The sequence below is a fragment of the Lissotriton vulgaris genome, chromosome 11 (assembly GCF_964263255.1).
Source record: "Lissotriton vulgaris chromosome 11, aLisVul1.2, whole genome shotgun sequence".
Lineage (NCBI taxonomy): Eukaryota > Metazoa > Chordata > Amphibia > Caudata > Salamandridae > Lissotriton > Lissotriton vulgaris.
The window spans coordinates 43,638,311-43,661,632 of NC_141699.1; the positions used below are offsets into that span (position 1 = coordinate 43,638,311).

The window sequence follows — 23,322 nt, forward strand, 5'->3', positions numbered from 1 at the left end:
GCACCTTAACGCTTGTGTATCTACCCAGGAGAAGCTTGCACCTTAACGCTTGTGTATCTACCCAGGAGAAGCTTGCACCTTAACGCTTGTGTATCTACCCGGGAGAAGCTTGCACCTTAACGTTTGTGTATCTACCCAGGAGAAGCTTGCACCTTAACGTTTGTGTATCTACCCAGGAGAAGCTTGCACCTTAACGCTTGTGTATCTACCCAGGAGAAGCTTGCACCTTAACGCTTGTGTATCTACCCAGGAGAAGCTTGCACCTTAACGCTTGTGTATCTACCCAGGAGAAGTTTGCACCTTAACGCTTGTGTATCTACCCGGGAGAAGCTTGCACCTTAACGCTTGTGTATCTACCCGGGAGAAGCTTGCACCTTAACGCTTGTGTATCTACCCGGGAGAAGCTTGCACCTTAACGCTTGTGTATCTACCCGGGAGAAGCTTGCACCTTAACGTTTGTGTATCTACCCAGGAGAAGCTTGCACCTTAACGTTTGTGTATCTACCCAGGAGAAGCTTGCACCTTAACGCTTGTGTATCTACCCAGGAGAAGCTTGCACCTTAACGCTTGTGTACCTACCCAGGAGAAGCTTGCACCTTAACGCTTGTGTACCTACCCAGGAGAAGCTTGCACCTTAACGCTTGTGTATCTACCCAGGAGAAGCTTGCACCTTAACGCTTGTGTATCTACCCAGGAGAAGCTTGCACCTTAACGCTTGTGTATCTACCCAGGAGAAGCTTGCACCTTAACGTTTGTGTACCTACCCAGGAGAAGCTTGCACCTTAACGCTTGTGTATCTACCCAGGAGAAGCTTGCACCTTAACGCTTGTGTATCTACCCAGGAGAAGCTTGCACCTTAACGTTTGTGTACCTACCCAGGAGAAGCTTGCACCTTAACGTTTGTGTATCTACCCAGGAGAAGCTTGCACCTTAACGCTTGTGTATCTACCCAGGAGAAGCGTGCACCTTAACGCGTGTGTATCTACCCAGGAGAAGCGTGCACCTTAACGCTTGTGTATCTACCCAGGAGAAGCTTGCACCTTAACGCTTGTGTATCTACCCAGGAGAAGCTTGCACCTTAACGCTTGTGTATCTACCCAGGAGAAGCTTGCACCTTAACGCTTGCACCTTAACGTTTGTGTACCTACCCAGGAGAAGCGTGCACCTTAACGCTTGTGTACCTACCCAGGAGAAGCTTGCACCTTAACGCTTGTGTATCTACCCAGGAGAAGCGTGCACCTTAACGCTTGTGTATCTACCCAGGAGAAGCTTGCACCTTAACGCTTGTGTATCTACCCAGGAGAAGCTTGCACCTTAACGCTTGTGTATCTACCCAGGAGAAGCTTGCACCTTAACGCTTGTGTATCTACCCAGGAGAAGCTTGCACCTTAACGCTTGTGTATCTACCCAGGAGAAGCTTGCACCTTAACGCTTGTGTATCTACCCAGGAGAAGCTTGCACCTTAACGCTTGTGTATCTACCCAGGAGAAGCTTGCACCTTAACGCTTGTGTATCTACCCAGGAGAAGCTTGCACTTTAACGCTTGTGTATCTACCCAGGAGAAGCTTGCACCTTAACGCTTGTGTATCTACCCAGGAGAAGCTTGCACTTTAACGCTTGTGTATCTACCCAGGAGAAGCTTGCACCTTAACGCTTGTGTATCTACCCAGGAGAAGCTTGCACTGTAACGCTTGTGTACCTACCCAGGAGAAGCTTGCACCTTAACGCTTGTGTACCTACCCAGGAGAAGCTTGCACTTTAACGCTTGTGTATCTACCCAGGAGAAGCTTGCACCTTAACGCTTGTGTACCTACCCAGGAGAAGCTTGCACCTTAACGCTTGTGTACCTACCCAGGAGAAGCTTGCACCTTAACGCTTGTGTACCTACCCGGGAGAAGCTTGCACTTTAACGCTTGTGTATCTACCCAGGAGAAGCTTGCACCTTAACGCTTGTGTACCTACCCGGGAGAAGCTTGCACCTTAACGCTTGTGTATCTACCCAGGAGAAGCGTGCACCTTAACGCTTGTGTACCTACCCGGGAGAAGCTTGCACCTTAACGCTTGTGTATCTACCCAGGAGAAGCTTGCACCTTAACGCTTGTGTATCTACCCGGGAGAAGCTTGCACCTTAACGTTTGTGTACCTACCCAGGAGAAGCTTGCACCTTAACGCTTGTGTATCTACCCAGGAGAAGCTTGCACCTTAACGCTTGTGTACCTACCCAGGAGAAGCTTGCACCTTAACGCTTGTGTACCTACCCAGGAGAAGCTTGCACCTTAACGCTTGTGTACCTACCCAGGAGAAGCTTGCACCTTAACGCTTGTGTATCTACCCAGGAGAAGCTTGCACCTTAACGCTTGTGTATCTACCCAGGAGAAGCTTGCACCTTAACGCTTGTGTACCTACCCAGGAGAAGCTTGCACCTTAACGCTTGTGTACCTACCCAGGAGAAGCTTGCACCTTAACGCTTGTGTACCTACCCAGGAGAAGCTTGCACCTTAACGCTTGTGTACCTACCCAGGAGAAGCTTGCACCTTAACGCTTGTGTACCTACCCAGGAGAAGCTTGCACCTTAACGCTTGTGTACCTACCCGGGAGAAGCTTGCACCTTAACGCTTGTGTATCTACCCAGGAGAAGCTTGCACCTTAACGCTTGTGTACCTACCCAGGAGAAGCTTGCACCTTAACGCTTGTGTACCTACCCAGGAGAAGCTTGCACCTTAACGCTTGTGTATCTACCCGGGAGAAGCTTGCACCTTAACGCTTGTGTACCTACCCAGGAGAAGCTTGCACCTTAACGCTTGTGTATCTACCCGGGAGAAGCTTGCACCTTAACGCTTGTGTACCTACCCAGGAGAAGCTTGCACCTTAACGCTTGTGTACCTACCCAGGAGAAGCTTGCACCTTAACGCTTGTGTACCTACCCGGGAGAAGCTTGCACCTAACGCTTGTGTATCTACCCAGGAGAAGCTTGCACCTTAACGTTTGTGTACCTACCCGGGAGAAGCTTGCACCTAACGCTTGTGTATCTACCCAGGAGAAGCTTGCACCTTAACGCTTGTGTACCTACCCGGGAGAAGCTTGCACCTAACGCTTGTGTATCTACCCAGGAGAAGCTTGCACCTTAACGTTTGTGTATCTACCCGGGAGAAGCTTGCACCTTAACGTTTGTGTATCTACCCAGGAGAAGCGTGCACCTTAACGTTTGTGTATCTACCCAGGAGAAGCTTGCACCTTAACGTTTGTGTATCCACCCAGGAGAAGCTTGCACATTAACGCTTGTGTATCTACCCAGGAGAAGCGTGCACCTTAACGTTTGTGTATCTACCCGGGAGAAGCTTGCACCTTAACGCTTGTGTATCTACCCGGGAGAAGCTTGCACCTTAACGCTTGTGTATCTACCCAGGAGAAGCTTGCACCTTAACGTTTGTGTATCCACCCAGGAGAAGCTTGCACCTTAACGCTTGTGTATCTACCCAGGAGAAGCTTGCACCTTAACGCTTGTGTATCTACCCAGGAGAAGCGTGCACCTTAACGCTTGTGTATCTACCCAGGAGAAGCTTGCACCTTAACGCTTGTGTATCTACCCAGGAGAAGCTTGCACCTTAACGCTTGTGTATCTACCCAGGAGAAGCTTGCACCTTAACGCTTGTGTATCTACCCAGGAGAAGCTTGCACCTTAACGCTTGTGTATCTACCCAGGAGAAGCTTGCACCTTAACGCTTGTGTACCTACCCAGGAGAAGCTTGCACCTTAACGCTTGTGTATCTACCCAGGAGAAGCTTGCACCTTAACGCTTGTGTATCTACCCAGGAGAAGCTTACACCTTAACGCTTGTGTACCTACCCAGGAGAAGCTTGCACCTTAACGCTCGTGTATCTACCCAGGAGAAGCTTGCACCTTAACGCTCGTGTACCTACCCAGGAGAAGCTTGCACCTTAACGCTTGTGTATCTACCTAGGAGAAGCTTGCACCTTAACGCTTGTGTATCCACCCAGAAGAAGCTTGCACCTTAACGCTTGTGTATCTACCCAGGAGAAGCTTGCACCTTAACGCTTGTGTATCTACCCAGGAGAAGCTTGCACCTTAACGCTTGTGTACCTACCCAGGAGAAGCTTGCACCTTAACGCTTGTGTATCTACCCAGGAGAAGCGTGCACCTTAACGTTTGTGTACCTACCCAGGAGAAGCTTGCACCTTAACGCTTGTGTATCTACCCAGGAGAAGCTTGCACCTTAACGCTTGTGTACCTACCCAGGAGAAGCTTGCACCTTAACGTTTGTGTATCTACCCAGGAGAAGCTTGCACCTTAACGCTTGTGTATCTACCCAGGAGAAGCTTGCACCTTAACGCTTGTGTATCTACCCAGGAGAAGCTTGCACCTTAACGCTACCCTCCCCATCCGGTTACTGATACTGCTCATCCTTCAGGTGGTCTTCGCTTGTCCTCAGTTCCTCCTATAGCAGTATGGCTGCATGGGACAAGCAAGGAGATGCTGTTTTCAATAGAGCATGTAGTAATCGCCGTCCGGTCAGGTCTTTGAGCAAAGCAGAGATCTAAGCCCAGGGGGCACATGAAAGCAAAACAAACTGGGAAAAACCGCAGCGTTTGTTGACCCTCCTACAGACATACCGGGCCTGCGTGCATTTCATGGGACTCAAACCTCACGCAGTCTAATAATACTTTTGTGCACTTGCTGTGTTTACTGAGCACAGAACGAAGCATGTATATAGTTTTGCACTTCCAGAACCTGATAGCAGTGAAGAATGTATAAACTTCAAAGTAGCTGGAAGCAGGGTCCTTTATCTCAAACATCCCGGGACCATCGAAGTCCTAAGCAAGTTGGCTGTTTTCTTAACATGAGACCCACAGCTTGCTCTGTGCTGCATGATAGGCCTGTGCTACTCCTAGGCTCTGTGGCACCCGGCATCCTCTCTCTGTTAGCACGGAGCGCATAAGTTAGTGAGCACTAGTAGTCAGGACGGTTGATCAGCATTATATCGCTGTAGTCTGTAGACATTACAGATTTTCAAATAAGTGTGCACAACACCTGGTTTACTGGCTCATGACTGCTGCTACTGGTGCACGACATGTAATCTATTGACGCTCTGGAAGTAACATACATAGGTCCTAATCTAACTCTTCCAATGCCTCTCTTTTCAGATCGTGTGGGCTGGCAGCTCCCTGCTGTTGAAGTAGATTATCCAGAAGGACTTGATCGATATAAGTACTTCGCAAAGTTTTTGTTGGAAGGAAAGGTACATGTTGACTCTTCTGTTTTATGTTTGTTGCTTGTCTACATATTGGTCTCTGATAGTACTGTAGTTGGAAGAGCTCCACATGTCATCCAGGAAAACCAAGTGAATGCTGTTGGGTAGATGCACAGCCTATGTTTTATTGAAAAGGTGAACACACTGTGTTGAATAATGTTGGTTAAGGTTTACTGGTGCTCCGCAAGGTGACTCCGAGGGCCCAACGGCGTCTTACTATGTAAATGAAACGTGAGGCTAGAGGTGTCTCTAGTCTCATCCCTTAGCAGGCACACACATTGTTGTCTTAGAGAAAACAAAAAGACTTCCACTCAATAGGCTTGATTAAAATTTTGTTGTATTTCTTGTGGATTATATATTCAGTTTCTTCAATTTTTCAAAAGTTCATTTGTACATTTTCAAGGTTTTTACGAACAATTTCTTAGTTCAGGCAATGTCTATTTTGTACATCCAATGCATTTCGGGCATTTCACTATGCCCTTCATCAGGGATTTGACACTGTAAATAATAATGTGAATGGCCATTAGTGTGGGGATAGAACATGTAAATAAACATAGACATAATGAGCATACTATTAAAATAAGCATACTTTTAAATCAAACGTGCTGTGCATTTTAAACTGTGTGTACAAATATTATGCAATTTGTGACAAGTGGCATTTAACCCCTAAAAACGCTAAATTGAAACACAATATCGGCGTGTCACTTACATGCCTGTCGATAAAGAAGGCTTGGTTCTGTAAAGGAACAAGGAAAATGCACTTGCGGTAAATGGTTTGCTCGCGTAGTGAAAGCAGTGGGATTTAAGCACCTTATCGTGCCTGTAACTAACCTGAAATAAGGTTTGGAAAATTTCCGATGTGGTGTTCGTCTCAAAAAACGCCAGCAAGACACTGCTTGCCGCGTTTACCTAATTTAAATGATAGAATCGAACTTTCGTGCTATCTGTAAATATTTGCTCAATAGATCGAACTGTGTTGTCACTGTGTTTGTTCATGTATTTTTCAGACACTGACACCTCACATTGACACATTTCTCCTAGTTTTCACCCACCTCCCAGTTGCCTCAACACGTACGTGATACCTACTTGCATCCCCTATCTTAGGAGTTCGATCCCCGACCTTTCTTTTTAACAACCATCCCATTTTTTCACTTTTTTATTTTCCACATTTAACATAACGTGCCTTATAGCATTGTGACACAATCTACCCTTATTGTTGTTAATGCGCTACCTTGATCGCATTATCTACCTGAAGCAACAACAACTTAATCGCCTTTACTCCCGCCCCCCCACACGTGACGCGTCCTAACACCGCGTTACGTGACCGGCAACTTTTAATTTAGGTAAACGCGGCAAGCAGTGTCTTGCTGGCGTTTTTTGAGACGAACACCACATCGGAAATTTTCCACGCCGATATTGTGTTTCAATTTAGCGTTTTTAGGGGTTAAATGCCACTTGTCACAAATTGCATAATATTTGTACACACAGTTTAAAATGCACAGCACGTTTGATTTAAAAGTATGCTTATTTTAATAGTATGCTCATTATGTCTATGTTTATTTACATGTTCTATCCCCACACTAATGGCCATTCACATTATTATTTACAGTGTCAAATCCCTGATGAAGGGCATAGTGAAATGCCCGAAATGCATTGGATGTACAAAATAGACATTGCCTGAACTAAGAAATTGTTCGTAAAAACCTTGAAAATGTACAAATGAACTTTTGAAAAATTGAAGAAACTGAATATATAATCCACAAGAAATACAACAAAATTCTAATCAAGCCTATTGAGTGGAAGTCTTTTTGTTTTCACTAAGACAACAATGTGTGTGCCTGCTAAGTGATGAGACTAGAGACACCTCTAGCCTCACGTTTCATTTATCCAGGAAAACCACACATTTGGGACTTGTGTTTTGGGGCTGTGACAGACTGTGGAGCGGCAGAGTCAGAGGTGGTTAGTGGGAAGTCTTGGTCAAGCAGCTGAGGTGGCGAGTCTGAGTCATGCTGCAGAGGTGCAAGTCATGTGCATGCGTTTCAAGCTTTGCTAGTAAGGAGTCTGGGTGAGCTGCAGAGTTAGCAATCTGGGTCAAGCTGCAGAGGTGGCTGTGTGTGTGTGTTTGTCAAAGTGTGGAGGTGGGGAGTCTTGATCAAACATGAGAGGTGGTTATTCTTAGTCAAACTGCTAAGGTAGTAAGTGTTTATTGAGCTTCAGAGGTGGCGAGTCTTGGTCAAGCCGCGGAGATGACGAGTCTTGGTCGGGCCGCAGAGATGTCGAGTCTTGGGCAAGCTGCAGAGGTGGCGAGCCTTGGTCACGCCGCAGAGGTGACGAGCCTTGGTCAAGCCGCAGAGGTGGTGAGCCTTGGTCAAGCCGCAGAGGTGGCGAGCCTTGGTCAAGCCGCAGAGATGACGAGCCTTGGTCAGGCCGCAGAGGTGGCGAGTCTTGGTCAAGCCGCAGAGATGACGAGCCTTGGTCAGGTGCAAAGGTGGCGAGTCTTGGTCAAGCCGCAGAGGTGGCGAGTCTTGGTCAAGCCGCAGAGATGGCGAGTCTTGGTCAAGCCACAGAGGTGGCGAGCCTTGGTCAAGCCGCAGATGTGGCGAGTCTTGGTCAAGCCGCAGATATGGCGAGTCTTGGTCAAGCCGCAGAGGTGGCAAGCCTTGGTCAAGCCGCAGAAGTGGCAAACCTTGCTCAAGCCGCAGAGATGACGAGCCTTGGTCAAGCCGCAGAGGTGGCGAGCCTTGGTCAAGCCGCAGAGGTGGCGAGCCTTGGTCAAGCCGCAGAGGTGGCGAGCCTTGGTCAAGCCGCAGAGGTGGCGAGCCTTGGTCAAGCCGCAGAGGTGGCGAGCCTTGGTCAAGCCGCAGAGGTGGCGAGCCTTGGTCAAGCCGCAGAGATGGCGAGCCTTGGTCAGGCCGTAGAGGTGGCGAGCCTTGGTCAAGCCGCAGAGGTGGCGAGTCTTGGCCAAGCCGCAGAGGTGGCGAGTCTTGGCCAAGCCACAGAGATGACGAGCCTTGGTCAGGCCGTAGAGGTGGCGAGCCTTGGTCAAGCCGCAGAGGTGGCGAGCCTTGGTCAGGTAGCAGAGGTGGCAAGCCTTGGTCAAGCCGCAGAGGTGGCGAGTCTTGGCCAAGCCGCAGAGGTGGTGAGCCTTGGTCAAGCCGCAGAGGTGGTGAGCCTTGGTCAAGCCGCAGAGGTGGCGAGCCTTGGTCAAGCCGCAGAGGTGGTACACACGTAATTGTCAGGCTGTGGAGGAGGAGGGGGAGTCTTGGTCAAGCCGCAGAGATGACGAGCCTTGGTCAAGCCGCAGAGGTGGCGAGCCTTGGTCAAGCCGCAGAGGTGGCGAGCCTTGGTCAAGCCGCAGAGGTGGCGAGCCTTGGTCAAGCCGCAGAGGTGGCGAACCTTGGTCAGGCCGCAGAGGTGACGAGCCTTGGTCAAGCCGCAGAGGTGGCGAGTATTGGTCAAGCCGCAGAGATGACGAGCCTTGGTCAGGCCGCAGAGGTGGCGAGCCTTGGTCAGGCCGCAGAGGTGACGAGTCTTGGTCAAGCCGTAGAGGTGGCGAGCCTTGGTCAAGCCGCAGAGGTGGTGCACATGTATTTGTCAGGCTGTGGCGAGGGAGTCTGGGTCAAGCCACAGAGGTAGAAAGACTCACTACCTCTGCCGCTTGACCCAGAAAAGCAGTGGGGCAGAGAGTCTGGGGAATGATGAGGTGTGGCAGATTTCAAGGAGGTTTTGAAAGCTACAAATCTAGGTCAGGTCACTCTGTGGGGGCGAGGAGGTAGGCTGTGGAGAGTTTGGGTTAAGCCTCAGTGATAGTGAATCCAGGATAAACTGTGAAGGTGGTGAATTTTGAGCAGCCTACAGAGGTGTTCAGGCTTGGGCAGGGTGCAAACTCTGGCTGCTGTTAGTCTGATTTCATTCCTCCGCACCTAATCTAGGACTATACCCAAGAGCTTACACTTGGGGGCTGGTACTGAGAGCATTCATAGAAGCAGGCATAATGAGCTGCCATTGTGACCTGTTTTTCCAAACACTAAGAGCTTGCTTTTGTGTTGAGTTAAGAGACTCTCTTTCGAACCAGATAATCTTTTGTGTATAATCTGTGTAGGATAAAGAAACAAAAATGTTCTTATCAGGGTAGGGAGAGGCGATTATGGAACAGCAGAGGATACTGGGGAATTCGGTCAGAAATTAGAATCGGAAAGATTTGAAGGATGGTCTGCCCCAATGAAGACCTGTGATAGATACGTAGCAGTAACATGGGCTGCAGCGAATCTTTTCACCACAGTAGCACAATCTGTGGGGTCTGAAAAGATTAAGCGATCCAGAACGATCAACCCCCGCCATGGGGAGAGGAGTTGGCCTAACAACCAGGGCAGTCAACCTCTAATCTGGGGATCTGGGTACAAGTCTCGGCAATCACGCTGAACATCCTGTGATTCTGGGTAAACCATTCAATTCTCCCCGTGCCTAACAAAAATGAATGTGTGCCCTCATGTAACGTAACTGGCGCTATGTAAAGCGCTCTGATACCCGATTCGGGTCAAGTTCACACTAAATAAAACACTGCAAAAAAAAAGTTCCTGAGCATTTTCCGTTCCTCAATCACTGAAACTAGTGCAGACCTGGTAGGTAATAATTCATCCAAACAGAATAGGGCTCCAAAAAAGCCAAGACTCTGGGTGCTTCCCCAGATTTTGACAACTGCTTGACTTCGAATTTGTCACCAGTTTTTCCTAACACTTGTCGAAGGTTAATGATAAGGCAACTGTTCGCATCCCTAAGATCTATACTGTATAATTTTTTTTTTAATAAAAGCGACACAACTCAACTTTTCTTCTCACAGCCAACCACACTGAAGAAAAGGAAGTATTTTGCATGGTAGTAATGTAGTGGTTACTGCTGGCATCGTGCCCCTGAAGCTAAAAACAGGATGAGAGTGAGTAGAATATTCAAATTTACAAACTCGACCTAGACATGCTCAGTCCACTGGAGGAACTGTTTCTGCAGTAACAGCTAACCCTAGTTTCACAAACACAAGTTAAAGTTAGTGCCCAGATTTGTGACTCAACCAAGCGACTATTTGGCATATACTTGTCGGAAAGTGGATTATTGTAGGGGTAAATGTACATCTGCCGCTAGCAATAAGGCCACTAACACAGTAAAGGGCTCAGAATAGGTCTTAGATTATTCCTATGCTCAACCCTTGGTAGCTTGGCTGCCAGCAGGCAAGATTAACTTCAAAGCATTTAAAAACACCACTTCAGTAAATAATTAATACACAATAAAAATCCAACACCAATTTATACAAATAGGATATATTTTTATATTTAAAATGACAACAAAACAACAAAAATCCAAAGTAGGGAACCAGAGAGATAGATTTTTAAATATTTAGCATTATGTTGCATTTCGAAACCTATAGCGCCTTATCGGGACATCTGGAAACAATAGACCGGGGCTAAGTCACAGTTTTAGGCCCACCGCGATGGAGCCCTGGCCAGCTACCCCTCGCGGTAGGCCTAGGTCAAAGTTTTTACCTTCTTCCCGGGGTCTCTCAAAGCTCTCAGACAGTCCAAATTCGGTTGCCGTGCGACAAGCTCCCGGTCAAACTTATGGAAGTCCAACCTCCAGAGCATTGCAGCGGGACAAAACCAAGGATCCAGGCCGACATGCGGTTGAAGGCAGCCGACTTGGCTTTCGCGGTTGCCCCCGGCCACATTTTCTTCATTAGGACTTAAAAACTTTTACTGAGCTTTTTCTCGCAGGGTCCCTCAACGCTCTTCACCAGGCTGAATTCAGTGAGGGTTCGCCGGCCTCAGATTTTGCCTACTCCCGGTCAAACTCTGGAAGTCGGATCTACGGAGCTTTTCAGCGGAACGAACGTGGACTGCAGGCCGGTTCGCGGTTGAAAGCAGGCGGCTTGGCTGGCCAGGTTGAATCGATCCACTTATGGACCTTTTTTCCAGAGTTGCTCCAAAGTTCTCCAAACTTATGGAACTTCTACTTGAAGTTCCCTAAAAGGTCCCAAAGTGTCTCAAACTCACTCCAAGTGTCTGTAAGCTCCAAGATGGTCCTTGACATTTGAGGACATTTGAAAGAAACAGGTTAGTGTTAGATTCCTTACCTAAGAATATCCCCAGGCGTCAGGCTGGATCCGGAAAGTGTTCGTCAGCAGTACCCTTGCACGTCGGTAGGCGTCGCCTGCGGCTCTGCGTCCGCGTCGCCATCATGATTGCCGGGATGACGTAGTCGGAGTACTTAGACGCCGCCCTCACGTGCTGACATCAGTTCTTCTTTTTTGCACACCAGCAAGCGCAGATCCGGGAAGAGCAGTACTCTAGTCATTTTTTGACTAACTTTTCTGATCTCTTTTGATCACTTTTCGAGTCGATTATCAACTCGCGGTGCCGTTAGGGATGCCTGGTTTTAAACCTTGCTACGCCTGTCACCACCTGATGTCAGTGACCGAGCCCCACAATCGGTACCTTTACTGCCTCTGGGCTAACCATTATGACAAGTCATGCCCCGACTGCCGGGCCTTGACCTCGAAGGCTAGACGGGAGCGGTCCCGTAAGCTGCTCGAGCTCCGGTAGTCGGCCCCGCGCCGCTCGAGGTACCGGTCGAGGAGGAAGTCGAGGGACCGGTCGTGGGGCCGCAGTTATCGCCGCTCGTCCGGCTCAAAGTCCTCCGGTAAGTCGAGGCACTCGAAAACGAAGTTGAAGAGACGTCATCGCTCTTCCGACTCCCCCCGACGCTCACGCGACGCGGACGGGGCCACAGGCACCGCGTCCAGCTCCATACCCGCCGGTCCCTCGGTTGCACGCGACGCCGGAGGAGAGAAGTGCTTTCCTCACGGCCATGAGGACTCTCTTCCCTCCGTCTGAACTTGCCGAGGCGCCTCCGACTGGGAGCCCTAGCGGACTGGAGGCCCCGGTGCCATCGGGTGCTTCGGCGCCGTCGTCGACTCCGGTCCCGACGCCGCAGGGCCCCACAGGATCCAGGCCTGGATCCGGGTCGTCGCAAGTCGACCTCACGACTCCTCCGCTGGCGCCAACCCAGAGGGTGTCGCGCCAGGTGCTGTCTTTGGATGACACCGTCCCCGGTTTCAGCCCTGGTCCGGGCGCGACGCCGGAGCGGCGCAGCTCGGCGCCGTCTCCGACGCAGATGGGTAAACAGTTCACCTACGACCCAGCTCCATCATTTTTGCCTGTTTCCAGGAGATTGATGACGAGGAGGACTGGGAGGGGTCTGAGGACCCTCTGGCACAGCAGTGCCAGTTGAGCTAGGACTAGGCAGATGAGCTGGGGGAGGCCATTGGTCTAGACACTTAGCCTGACATTGGATTTGTCTCTCCTCCCTCCGTGGCTTCGGAGGAGGGGGCTACTTATAGCGTGGTGTTGAACAGGGCAGCCAAGGCCTTGGCTTTTGAGCTCCCTGTCGCGGCCGTGAGGACTAACCTCCTCACTGAGGTGCTCAAACCACAGGCAAGCTCCTCGGAGCCTCTCCTGCTGTTTAACAAAGCCCTCACCAATGTTCTGATGGGCACCTGGTCCAACTCCTCTACAGGCCTCCCTGTGGATCGGAATGTGGCCCGACCCCACTGCCCGGCTCCGGGCGACCCCTGCTTTCTGTCCGTTCACCCCACCCCGAGAGCCTGGTGATTCAGGCCTCTACTTCCCAGACCGCATTCCCGAACGCTAGTCAGGATCGGGAATCCAAAAGGTATGATCAGTTTGGGAAGAAACTGTTCTCCTCTCTGAGTTTGGGGCTGTGGTCTGTCAACACCGCCTGCCTTTTGGGCCGTTGCACCCACTCTCTGTGGTATACGGTTGCAGACGTGCTGCCACAGTGTCCGGAGGAGGCCCGGACACGGCTCGCCCAAGCCCTGGCGGAGGGGCGGAATGCAGCACGGTACTCGATTGGATGTGGATTTGACACCACGGACTCGCTGGGCAGAGCAATTTCCACGACGGTGGCGATTCGTCGCCACGCCTGGCTGCTGTCCGCCAACTTCTCGGGGGGATGTCCAAGCCATGCTCATGGAACTGCCCTTTGATGACTGTCGCCTCTTTGGTGACAAAGCGGATAGTGTGCTAGAGTGTTTCAAGGACTCCAGGGCTACGGCCAAGGCCCTGGGTCTCAGCCAGCACCAGCAAACTTCCGTTTTTCGCCCCTTTCGTGGCCAAGGAAGGGGCGCCCCCACACGTCCAGCCAGCAACAGGCCACAGAACCAGTCTCAAGGCGGTCGCGGACGTTGTTACCTCCGTGGCGGTATCGGGGGACAACGGCAGGGTCAGTCCACATCCGCCCTGCAGCATTGGCCTCAAAGCCTTCCTATTCCAGCATTTCTGGCCCATTCAACGCCAGTGAGGATCAGGGTTCGCCATCACCTCCTTCTGGCGTACTATCACGTCAGACAGGTGGGTGCTGCAAATCGTCCGAAGGGGCTACTCCCTCCCCTTCGAGGCGACCCCTCCAGCCATGCCACGGCAATACCACCGCATGTTGGGGGATCACTTGCAACTTCTGCAAGAGGAAGATACGGCCCTCTTGGCCAAGGGGGCCGTTGAGCCCGTTCCTGGGCCGGAAGTAGGGTATGGTTGTTATTCCCACTACTTTCTGGTTCCCAAGAAGTGCAAAGGAGTCCTACGCCTTATCTTGGACCTCCGGAACGTCAACGGCTTTCTCCGGAAGGAGAAGTTCAAGATGCTGACATTGGCTCAGATCTTAGCTGCCCTAGACCCTGGAGACTGGATGGTGGCGCTGGACTTGCAGGACGCTTATTTTTACATCCCCGTCCTGCCGGCCCACCGGCGCTACCTGCGATTCACGGTAGGCCACGAGCACTTTCAGTTTACCGTGCTCCCCTTCTGTCTCACCAGTGCCCTTCGGGTGTTCACGAAAGAGATGGCGGTGGTCACAGCTCATCTGCGCAGATCAGGGGTTTCAGTCTTCCCCTATCTCGACGACTGGTTGTTGAAGGCGGGCTCGCCCCAGACAGTCGTCTCTCACCTCCAGAATACGGCTGACCTCCTGCACCTGCTGGGGTTCTCCATCAACGTGCCGAAGTCACACCTGTGCCCCTCTCAGAAGCTCCTTTTCCTCTGAGCGGTTCTGGACTCGGCGCAGTTTCGGTTTTATCCCCCCGAGCAGCAGGTTCGGGATATTCAGGCTCCGATTCCGATCTTTCAGCCTTTATCCCGGGTCTCTGTAAGGTTGACGCTGCGGCTCCTTGGGGCTGATGGCCTCCTGCATCCTACTGGTGCATCGTGCCAGGTGGCGGATCCGGGCTCTGCATTGGGACCCAAAGTTTGTGGGCACAGCATCAGGGCAACCTGTCCGACCACGTCCTGATCTCGGAGGGCACTGCGAGTCTGTTGCAGTGATGCCCCACGGACAGCGATTGGGTCGACTGCAGATCCCGCTCTCTACCCCAAACGGAGCATGTAGTGGTGACGGATGCATCCCTTCTGGGATGGGGGGCCACATGGGAGAGGCTGAGATCAAAGGCCTCTGGTCTCCGGCGGAGTCCCAGCTCCATATCAACCTTCTGGAGCTGCGGGCGATCCGGCTTGCGCTGAAGGCATTCCTTCCCTCTGTCCGGTTAAGTGTAGTGCAGGTGTTCACGGACAACACCACCGCCATGTGGTACTGCAACAAACAGGGCGGGGTGGGGTCGTGGACCCTTTGTCAAGAGGCTCTGCGCCTCTGGACATGGCTGGAACGCCAGGGCATTACCCTGGTGGTTCAACACCTGGCAGGTTCCCTGAACACCAGGGCGGACAAACTCAGCCATCTGTGGATGATGGATCACGAATGGCGTCTGAACTCGGACGTGGCGCAAGGCCTCTTTCTGCAGTGAGGAGAGCCTTGGTTAGGTCTATTCCCCACAAAAGAGAACGCGCAATGTCATCAGTTCTGCACGTTGGAATTTCCAAGGCAGCACTCGCTCAGAGACGCTTTTCGTCGCGAGTGGAGCTGCGGTGTGTTGTACGCCTTTCCGCCTATATCTTCTGACTCTTAAAACTGCATTCCTGGTTGCTATCACCTCTGCCAGGAGAGTGAGTGAGCTCCAGGCTCTATCTTCTAAACCTCCTTTCCTCTCTGTTCATCCGGGCAAGGTTGTTTTGAGGAGTCGTCCTTCTTTCCTGCCCAAGGTGGTTACAGCCTTTCATATCGGGCAGTCCATCACCTTGCCCACCTTCTTTCCCCCTCCGCATCCCTCGAAAGAGAAAGAGAGGCTCCACCGTCTGGACCCAAAACGTGCGCTCTCCTTCTATCTAGATTGCACGCGCCAGTTCCGGGTGGGCGACCAGCTCTTTGTTGGTTACGTGGGCGCTAAGAAGGGACAGGCGGTGCACAAGCAGACCATCTTCCTCCCGTTGTGGCTCTTCGGATGCGGGGAACGGCGGCGAGGGCGTGGTTGGTCGATAGTAGCTGGCGGGTGGGAGTGTAGAAGGTCAGGCGTTCTTTGAGGTATCTGGGGCCTTGGTTGTGGAGAGCTTTGTGTGCGTGGGTGAGGAGTCGGAACGTGATTCTCTTGCTGACGGGGAGCCAGTGCAGGTCTCTCAGGTGTCCGGCGATGTGGCTGTGTCGGGGGATGTCCAGGATGAGTCGTGCTGAGGCGTTCTGGATGCGCTGGAGTCTTTTCTGAAGTTTGGCTGTGGTTCCGGCGTAGAGGGAGTTGCCGTAGTCCAGTCGGCTGGTGACGAGGGCCTGGGTGACCGTCTTCCTGGTTTCGGTGGGGATCCACCGAAAGATCTTGCGCAGCATGCGTAGGATCGTGAAGCATGACGAGGAGACGGCGTTGACTTGTCTGATCATCGAGAGGGAGGAGTCCAGGATGAAGCCCAGGTTGCGTGCGTGGTCCGTTGGTTTGGGTGCGTTGCCCAGGGCGGGGGGCCACCAGGAGTCGTCCCAGGCGGAGGGTGATGATCCCAGGATGAGGACTTCCGTCTTATCTGAGTTCAGTTTCAGGCGGCTGTTCCTCATCCACTCGGCTACGTCTTTCATCCCTTCGTGTAGGTTGGTTCTGGCGGTTGTGGGGTCGTTGGTGAGGAAGAGGATCAGCTGGGTGTCGTCGGCGTAGGAGATGATGTTGAGGTTGTGTTGGCGTGCGATGGCTGCGAGGGGGCTCATGTAGACGTTGAAGAGGGTGGGGCTGATTGATGATCCTGTGGTACGCCGCAGATGACTTCGGTGGCCTCGGATCTGAACGGGGGGAGGCGGACTCTCTGGGTTCTTCCGGCGAGGAAGGAGATGATCCACTCCAGTGCCTTCTCCTGGATTCCGACGTTGTTCAGGCGCTGTACTAGGGTGCGGTGGCAGACCGCGTCGAAGGCTGCGGAGAGGTCCAGGAGGATGAGGGCCGCTGTTTCCCCGTTGTCGAGCAGGGTTCGGATGTCGTCGGTGGCTGCGATGAGGGCGGTCTCAGTGCTGTGGTTGGCCCGGAAGCCGGACTGCGAGTGGTCGAGGGATCCATTCGTCTCGAGTAAGGCGGCCAGCTGTCTGTTGACGGTCTTCTCGATGACTTTGGCAGGGAAAGGAAGGAGCGAGATGGGGCGGTAGTTTTTGAGGTCGGTGGGGTCCGCTGATGGTTTCTTCAGTAGGGCGCTGAGTTCGGCGTGCTTCCAGCTCTCTGGGAAGGTGGCGGTGTCGAAGGAGGTGTTGATGATGTCCCGGAGGTGGGGTGCGATGACGGAGTCGGCCTTGTTGAAGACTTGGTGAGGGCAGGGGTCGGTTGGTGATCCGGAGTGGATGGAGTTCATCGTGCGGATGGTGTCTTCGGTGTTGACCGGGGTCCAGGCGCCGAGGGTGGTGGTGGGGGGCGTTGGTACGGTCGTAGGGTGCGTTGGCTGTGTGCTGAAACTGTTGTGTATGTCTGCGATCTTGCTGTGGAAGAACGAGGCGAGCGAGTTGCAGAGGTCTTGCGTGGGAGTGATGTCATTGTTTCCGGCGCTGGGGTTCGAGAGCTCTTTGACGATGTTGAAGAGTTCCTTGCTGTTGTGGGCGTTGTTGTCCAGTCGTTCCTTGAATGCGGTTTTCTTGGTGGTGTGGATCAGCTGGTGGTGTTTTCGGGTGGCGTGCTTGAGGGTGGTCATGTTGTCAGTAGTCGGGTCTCTGCGCCATGCTTTCTCGAGGGCCGGCAGTTCTTCTTGGAGCTCTTGAGTTCATCGGTGAACCAGGATGCTTTCTTGTTGACGGGGGGCGGGGGTCTTCAGTGGAGCGAGGTCGGCTGGGCAGTTGGTGATCCACCTTGTGAGGTTGTTGGCGACTTGGTTGGAGTTCGTTGAGCTGGCGGGAGTGTTCTGGCTCAGGGATGTGGTGAGTTGGTCGTGGTGATCTTGTTCCAGCTTCTGCGGGGAAACTGTTGCGGGTGGTGGTGAGTGGTGGTCCTACTGAAACTGAAGTGGACGCAGCTGTGGTCTGTCCAGTGGAGTCCGGTGGTGTGGCTGAAGGAGATGTCCTTGCTGGAGGAGAAGACCGGGTCAAGCATGTGGCCGGCGTAGTGGGTGGGGGTGGTCACCAGTTGCTCGAGTCCGAGGTTGTCCAGCAGGGTGGTGGTGTTGCGGTTTTTGTTGTTCTCTAGGTGGAAGTTGAGATCCCCAAGGAGGATGTAGTCAGCCGAGGGGAGGGCGTGCGGGCTGATGAAGTCGGCGATGTCTTTGCTGAATTGTGTGCGTGGTCCCGGGGGTCTGTAGATGAGGGTGCCTCTGAGGGTGGTCTTGGGGTCGGTGTGTATCTGGAAGTGCAGGTGTTCGGCGGCTGTGAAAGTGTTGTCGGAGTTGGTCGTGATGCGGATGGTGTTCTTGTGGACGATGGCGATGCCTCCTCCGGTCTGGTTGACGCGGTTGACTACTGTTTCTTACAGATATATTGTTACCGAAGGTAAGTAACTTGTGCTTCAGTTCCCACAAACCACTTGGACAAAACCCTTATAAATCCACTGGTAATGCTCCAGGTTGAGGATTCTTTGTGGGGATGTCCAGGTGAGCTCTGTTACCCTGTAGCTTGTAGTGAGTCCCCTCTTTAGTCCTTTTACAGCAAGGCAGTCCACAGGGCTGTAGTTCCAGATGGTGCGACAGCACATTCTTCAGAGAGCAGACCTTTGTGATTGCACATCAAACTTCTGAGCATGGCCCTTCTTGCTTTCTTAGGTTTCAAGCAGCAGGTCTGAGAGGCTCTACCCCTCTGAGATACTTAATCCAATTTCTCTGGGTCAAGCAGGAGGTCACTCCTGTCCAATTGGGGGGGGGGGGGTCAAGGGGGGGGGGGGGGGGGGTACCACCTAAAGGTCTGACCACATCCTGCAAAGTGTGGCACTATTTTGTCACAGAGTGCACCAATTCTTCCAAATTCATCATGGATGATTTTGCAGCAGGGAGAGAAGAACTGGCTAAACACACCCCAGGGATGGTTAATCTCAATAGTCTCTCCCCCTTGCATCTTTTCATTCCTTCCTTAATCCTAGCATCTTTCTGTGACCTAAAGAGTGGAGCTGTAAATGACACTGGAGCCTTCCCCTTCCCTTGAAGTCCAATGTTTACGACTCCTCCCCCTGCTCTGGCATTCCTGTGTAACAGAACACTGCCCACCGGGCAGGGCTGGTCAACCCCAGGGGCTCTTTATCACCTCTTCAAAAATGGCCAGGATAATCCACTTAACTCTGGCCAATCAGGACAGACCACTGGAAGGCTGAATCTAGGCTTACAAACAAGGAAGTCTTATATCTTCTTGTCTGTACATTTTAGGAGAAATTCAACAATATCATATTGTTGGATTTATTAATACCATTCTGGGAAGTCTTTGAATGATGTTTTCATCATTCTCTAACAGGATCCCATTAGTTAATAACGTCTTTCCATGTTAACCTATGTGGCAGGGGATTTGCAATTGGAAAATGACTTGGGCCATGTTTCCAGCACCAGGGCCTATAAAAACATATTTTATAAGTACTCTGCCCATATCTAAGGACCCACACCCCTGGACCACCTAGGGGAGACTTTAGGGGTTCGGAATATGTAGAAATATTGCAGATCCAAACGCCACAGTGCTCCTAGCCCCAAAGTCGATTTTGTGCAGCACTTTATCATGATGTGGGGAGTGAAATGTGCAATTTCAATTTACCCAGGGCATATAAAACTGATTTTATAAGTGTCCTCCTTATAGATACCTGACCCCCCATACCTGGGAAACCTAGGGGAGACCCTGGAGGTTCCTAATATGCCCACACATTGTAGTTTATCCATTTTTAAGTGCTCCAAAAACCAAAGCCGAGTTTGGGCACAATTTACTTTATAAAGCTGTCCTGCAACACAGAGCCACTTTTAAACTGACCTGAGGCTTCAGCAGTGCACACATGCGAGTGCGGAAAGGGCTGCTGGCCTCTAAACTGCCATGCCCCAGGGTCCTGGGGACTTCTAGGTAGTTTCAATCCCCCTGCCCTATTATGTACTAGGGCCTCTAGGGTATGTCATGCCAATTACAGGGGTACCCCATACCATAGTGTACCCTAGTGTAGGTGGGTGTTTTCACTGTATTCTAAGTGTGTTTTCAGCAGAGCACTGGGCCTGGTTAGGCAGCGCCCAGGTTTAGTCAGTCAGTTACCATTAGTACCAATCAGCAAAAAGCTGGGAGTGCCCAGGGCACAAATGACTTTGCAACAATACTGAACAGACTGAGCAAACTTGTGAGGCTAATACTGCCTACAGATCATCATTGTGCAGATTATAAAATATCTCACACCCATAGTTTGGGAGTCTTGAAAAGCAGCTTCGCCAGGAGGTCACCGATCTTATCAAACAAATTTCCTGTTGAGCTGAAGGAATGATTAATCCTAATAAAAGTGAAAAAGTCATACAAAACTTGTGAACAGCTTACAACTCAGGAAGGCAAAGAGTATCTCTACTCTGAGAGCACAATGAACCTAAAGCATTCTTTGAAAATAACTGCAACTCACTCTTCATACTGAGTTTTCTGTTCATGGTCTAAGATTTAATAATGGAAAAAATCACGATGGCAACTCAGGTCCAGCCTGGAATGTTTGAGAAAAAATATAGACCCACACTGCATTTTCCATTGACAGCCAGGAAGAGAAAGCGAGTTCAGCCAGGAAGAGAGAGTGAGTTCAGCCAGGAAGAAAAAGCGAGTTCAGCCAGGAAGGGCGAGCAAGTTCAGCCAGGAACGGCGAGCAAGTTCAGCCCGGAAGAGAGAGCGAGTTCAGCCAGGAAGAGAGAGCGAGTTCAGCCAGGAAGAGAGAGCGAGTTCAGCCAGAAAGAGAAAGCGAGTTCAGCCAGGAAGAGATTACGAGTTCAGCCAGGAAGAGAGAGTGAGTTCAGCCGGTAAGAGAGAGCGAGTTCAGCCGGGAAGAGAGAGCGAGCTCAGCCAGTAAAAGAGAGCGAGTACAAGCAGAAAGAGAATGCGAGTTCAGCCAGGAAGAGAGAGCGAGTACAAGCAGAAAGAGAATGCGAGTTCAGCCAGGAAGAGAGAGCGAGTTAAGCCAGGAAGAGAGAGCGAGCTCAGCCGGGAAGAGAGAGCGAGTTCAGCCGGAAGAGAGAGCGAGTTCAGCCAGTAAAAGAGAGCGAGTACAAGCAGAAAGAGAATGCGAGTTCAGCCAGGAAGAGAGAGCGAGTTAAGCCAGGAAGAGAGAGCGAGCTCAGCCGGGAAGAGAGAGCGAGTTCAGCCGGAAGAGAGAGCGAGTTCAGCCGGGAAGAGAGAGCGAGTTCAGCCAGGGAGAGAGAGCGAGTTCAGCCAGGAAGAAAAAGCGAGTTCAGCCAGGCAGAAAAAGCGAGTTCAGCCAGGAAGAGAGAGCAAGTTCAGCCAGGAAGAGAGAGCGAGTTCAGCCAGGAAGAAAAAGCGAGTTCAGCCAGGAATGGCGAGCAAGTTCAGCCGGGAAGAGAGAGCGAGTTCAGCCCGGAAGAGAGAGCGAGTTCAGCCGGGAAGAGAGAGCGAGTTCAGCCGGGAAGAGAGAGCGAGTTCAGCCGGGAAGAGAGAGCGAGTTCAGCCGGGAAGAGAGAGCGAGTTCAGCCAGGAAGAGAGAGCGAGTTCAGCCAGGAAGAGAGAGCGAGTTCAGCCAGGAAGAGAGAGCGAGTTCAGCCAGGAAGAGAGAGCGAGTTCAGCCAGGAAGAGAGAGCGAGTTCAGCCAGGAAGAGAGAGCGAGTTCAGCCAGGAAGAAAAAGCGAGTTAGTTCAGCCCGGAAGAGAGAGCGAGTTCAGCCCGGAAGAGAGAGCGAGTTCAGCCCGGAAGAGAGAGCGAGTTCAGCCCGGAAGAGAGAGCGAGTTCAGCCAGGAAGGGCGAGCAAGTTCAGCCGGGAAGAGAGAGCAAGCTCAGCCGGGAAGAGAGAGCGAGTTCAGCCGGGAAGAGAGAGCGAGTTTAGCCGGGAAGAGAGAGCGAGTTCAGCCGGGAAGAGAGAGCAAGTTCAGCCGGGAAGAGAGAGCGAGTTCAGCCAGGAAGAGAGAGCGAGTTCAGCCGGGAAGAGAGAGCAAGTGCAGCCGGGAAGAGAGAGCGAGTGCAGCCGGGATAAGAGAGCGAGTGCAGCCGGGAAGAGAGAGCGAGTTCAGCCGGGAAGAGAGAGCGAGTTCAGCCGGGAAGAGAGAGCGAGTTCAGCCGGGAAGAGAGATTGAGTTCAGCCGGGAAGAGAGAGCGACTTCAGCCGGGAAGAGAGAGCGAGTTCAGCCGGGAAGAGAGAGCGAGTTCAGCCGGGAAGAGAGAGCGAGTTCAGCCGGGAAGAGAGAGCGAGTTCAGCCGGGAAGAGAGAGCGAGTTCAGCCGGGAAGAGAGAGCGAGTGCAGCCGGGAAGAGAGAGCGAGTGCAGCCGGGAAGCGAGAGCGAGTGCAGCCGGGAAGAGAGAGCGAGTGCAGCCGAGAAGAGAGAGCGAGTGCAGCCGGGAAGAGAGAGCGAGTTCAGCCGGGAAGAGAGAGCGAGTTCAGCCGGGAAGAGAGAGCGAGTTCAGCCGGGAAGAGAGAGCGAGCTCAGCCGGGAAGAGAGAGCGAGCTCAGCCGGGAAGAGAGAGAGAGCTCAGCCGAGCTCAGCCGGGAAGAGAGAGAGAGCTCAGCCGGGAAGAGAGAGAGAGTTCAGCCGGGAAGAGAGAGCGAGTTCAGCCGGGAAGAGAGAGCGAGTTCAGCCGGGAAGAGAGAGCGAGTTCAGCCGGGAAGAGAGAGCGAGTTCAGCCGGGAAGAGAGAGCGAGTTCAGCCGGGAAGAGAGAGCGAGCTCAGCCGGGAAGAGAGAGCGAGCTCAGCCGGGAAGAGAGAGCGAGCTCAGCCGGGAAGAGAGAGCGAGCTCAGCCGGGAAGAGAGAGCGAGTGCAGCCGGGAAGAGAGAGCGAGTGCAGCCGGGATAAGAGAGCGAGTATAGCCGGGAAGAGAGAGCGAGTATAGCCGGGAAGAGAGAGCGAGTTCAGCCGGGAAGAGAGAGTGAGTTCAGCCGGGAAGAGAGAGCGAGTTTAGCCGGGAAGAGAGAGCGAGTTTAGCCAGGAAGAGAGAGCGAGTTTAGCCGGGAAGAGAGAGCGAGTTTAGCCGGGAAGAGAGAGCGAGTTTAGCCGGGAAGAGAGAGCGCGTTTAGCCGGGAAGAGAGAGCGCGTTTAGCCGGGAAGAGAGAGCGAGTTTAGCCGGGAAGAGAGAGCGAGTTTAGCCGGGAAGAGAGAGCGAGTTTAGCCGGGAAGAGAGAGCGCGTTTAGCCGGGAAGAGAGAGCGCGTTTAGCCGGGAAGAGAGAGCGCGTTAGCCGGGAAGAGAGAGCGAGTTCAGCTGGCAAGAGAGAGCGAGTTCAGTCAGGAAGCGAGAGCGAGTTCAGCCGGGAAGAGAGAGCGAGTTCAGTGTGGATAAGTTAGAGATTGCAATTCATTCTTCACATAAATAGTCTAAAGGTTGTGTGTGATGGAACCTTGAGACTACAATGACGCACCACCTGTGTTTCCAATTACTAAACACTTAAGGCCAACTGGTCGGGAGAAGATGCACCCTTCAAAGCTTGCACAAAGTGCCAACGTGCTAGGACAGTAAGATAACTCGGCCTTCAAGTCAGAAGTCTTCGATGTCCACTCCCTCTCGGTGCAGTTGGTT

General features: G+C 52.2%; 1 protein-coding gene across 1 annotated transcript in view; it reads left to right on the forward strand.

The window, feature by feature from the left end:
- The window catches only part of DHX37 (DEAH-box helicase 37), a 308,890-nt gene that overhangs the window by 251,608 nt on the left and 33,960 nt on the right, over window positions 1-23,322 (forward strand). Inside the window, exon 25 of the mRNA XM_086942683.1 lies at window positions 5,163-5,257. Coding sequence (XP_086798809.1) covers window positions 5,163-5,257 — 95 coding nt within the window. The remainder of the gene's footprint in view (window positions 1-5,162; window positions 5,258-23,322) is intronic.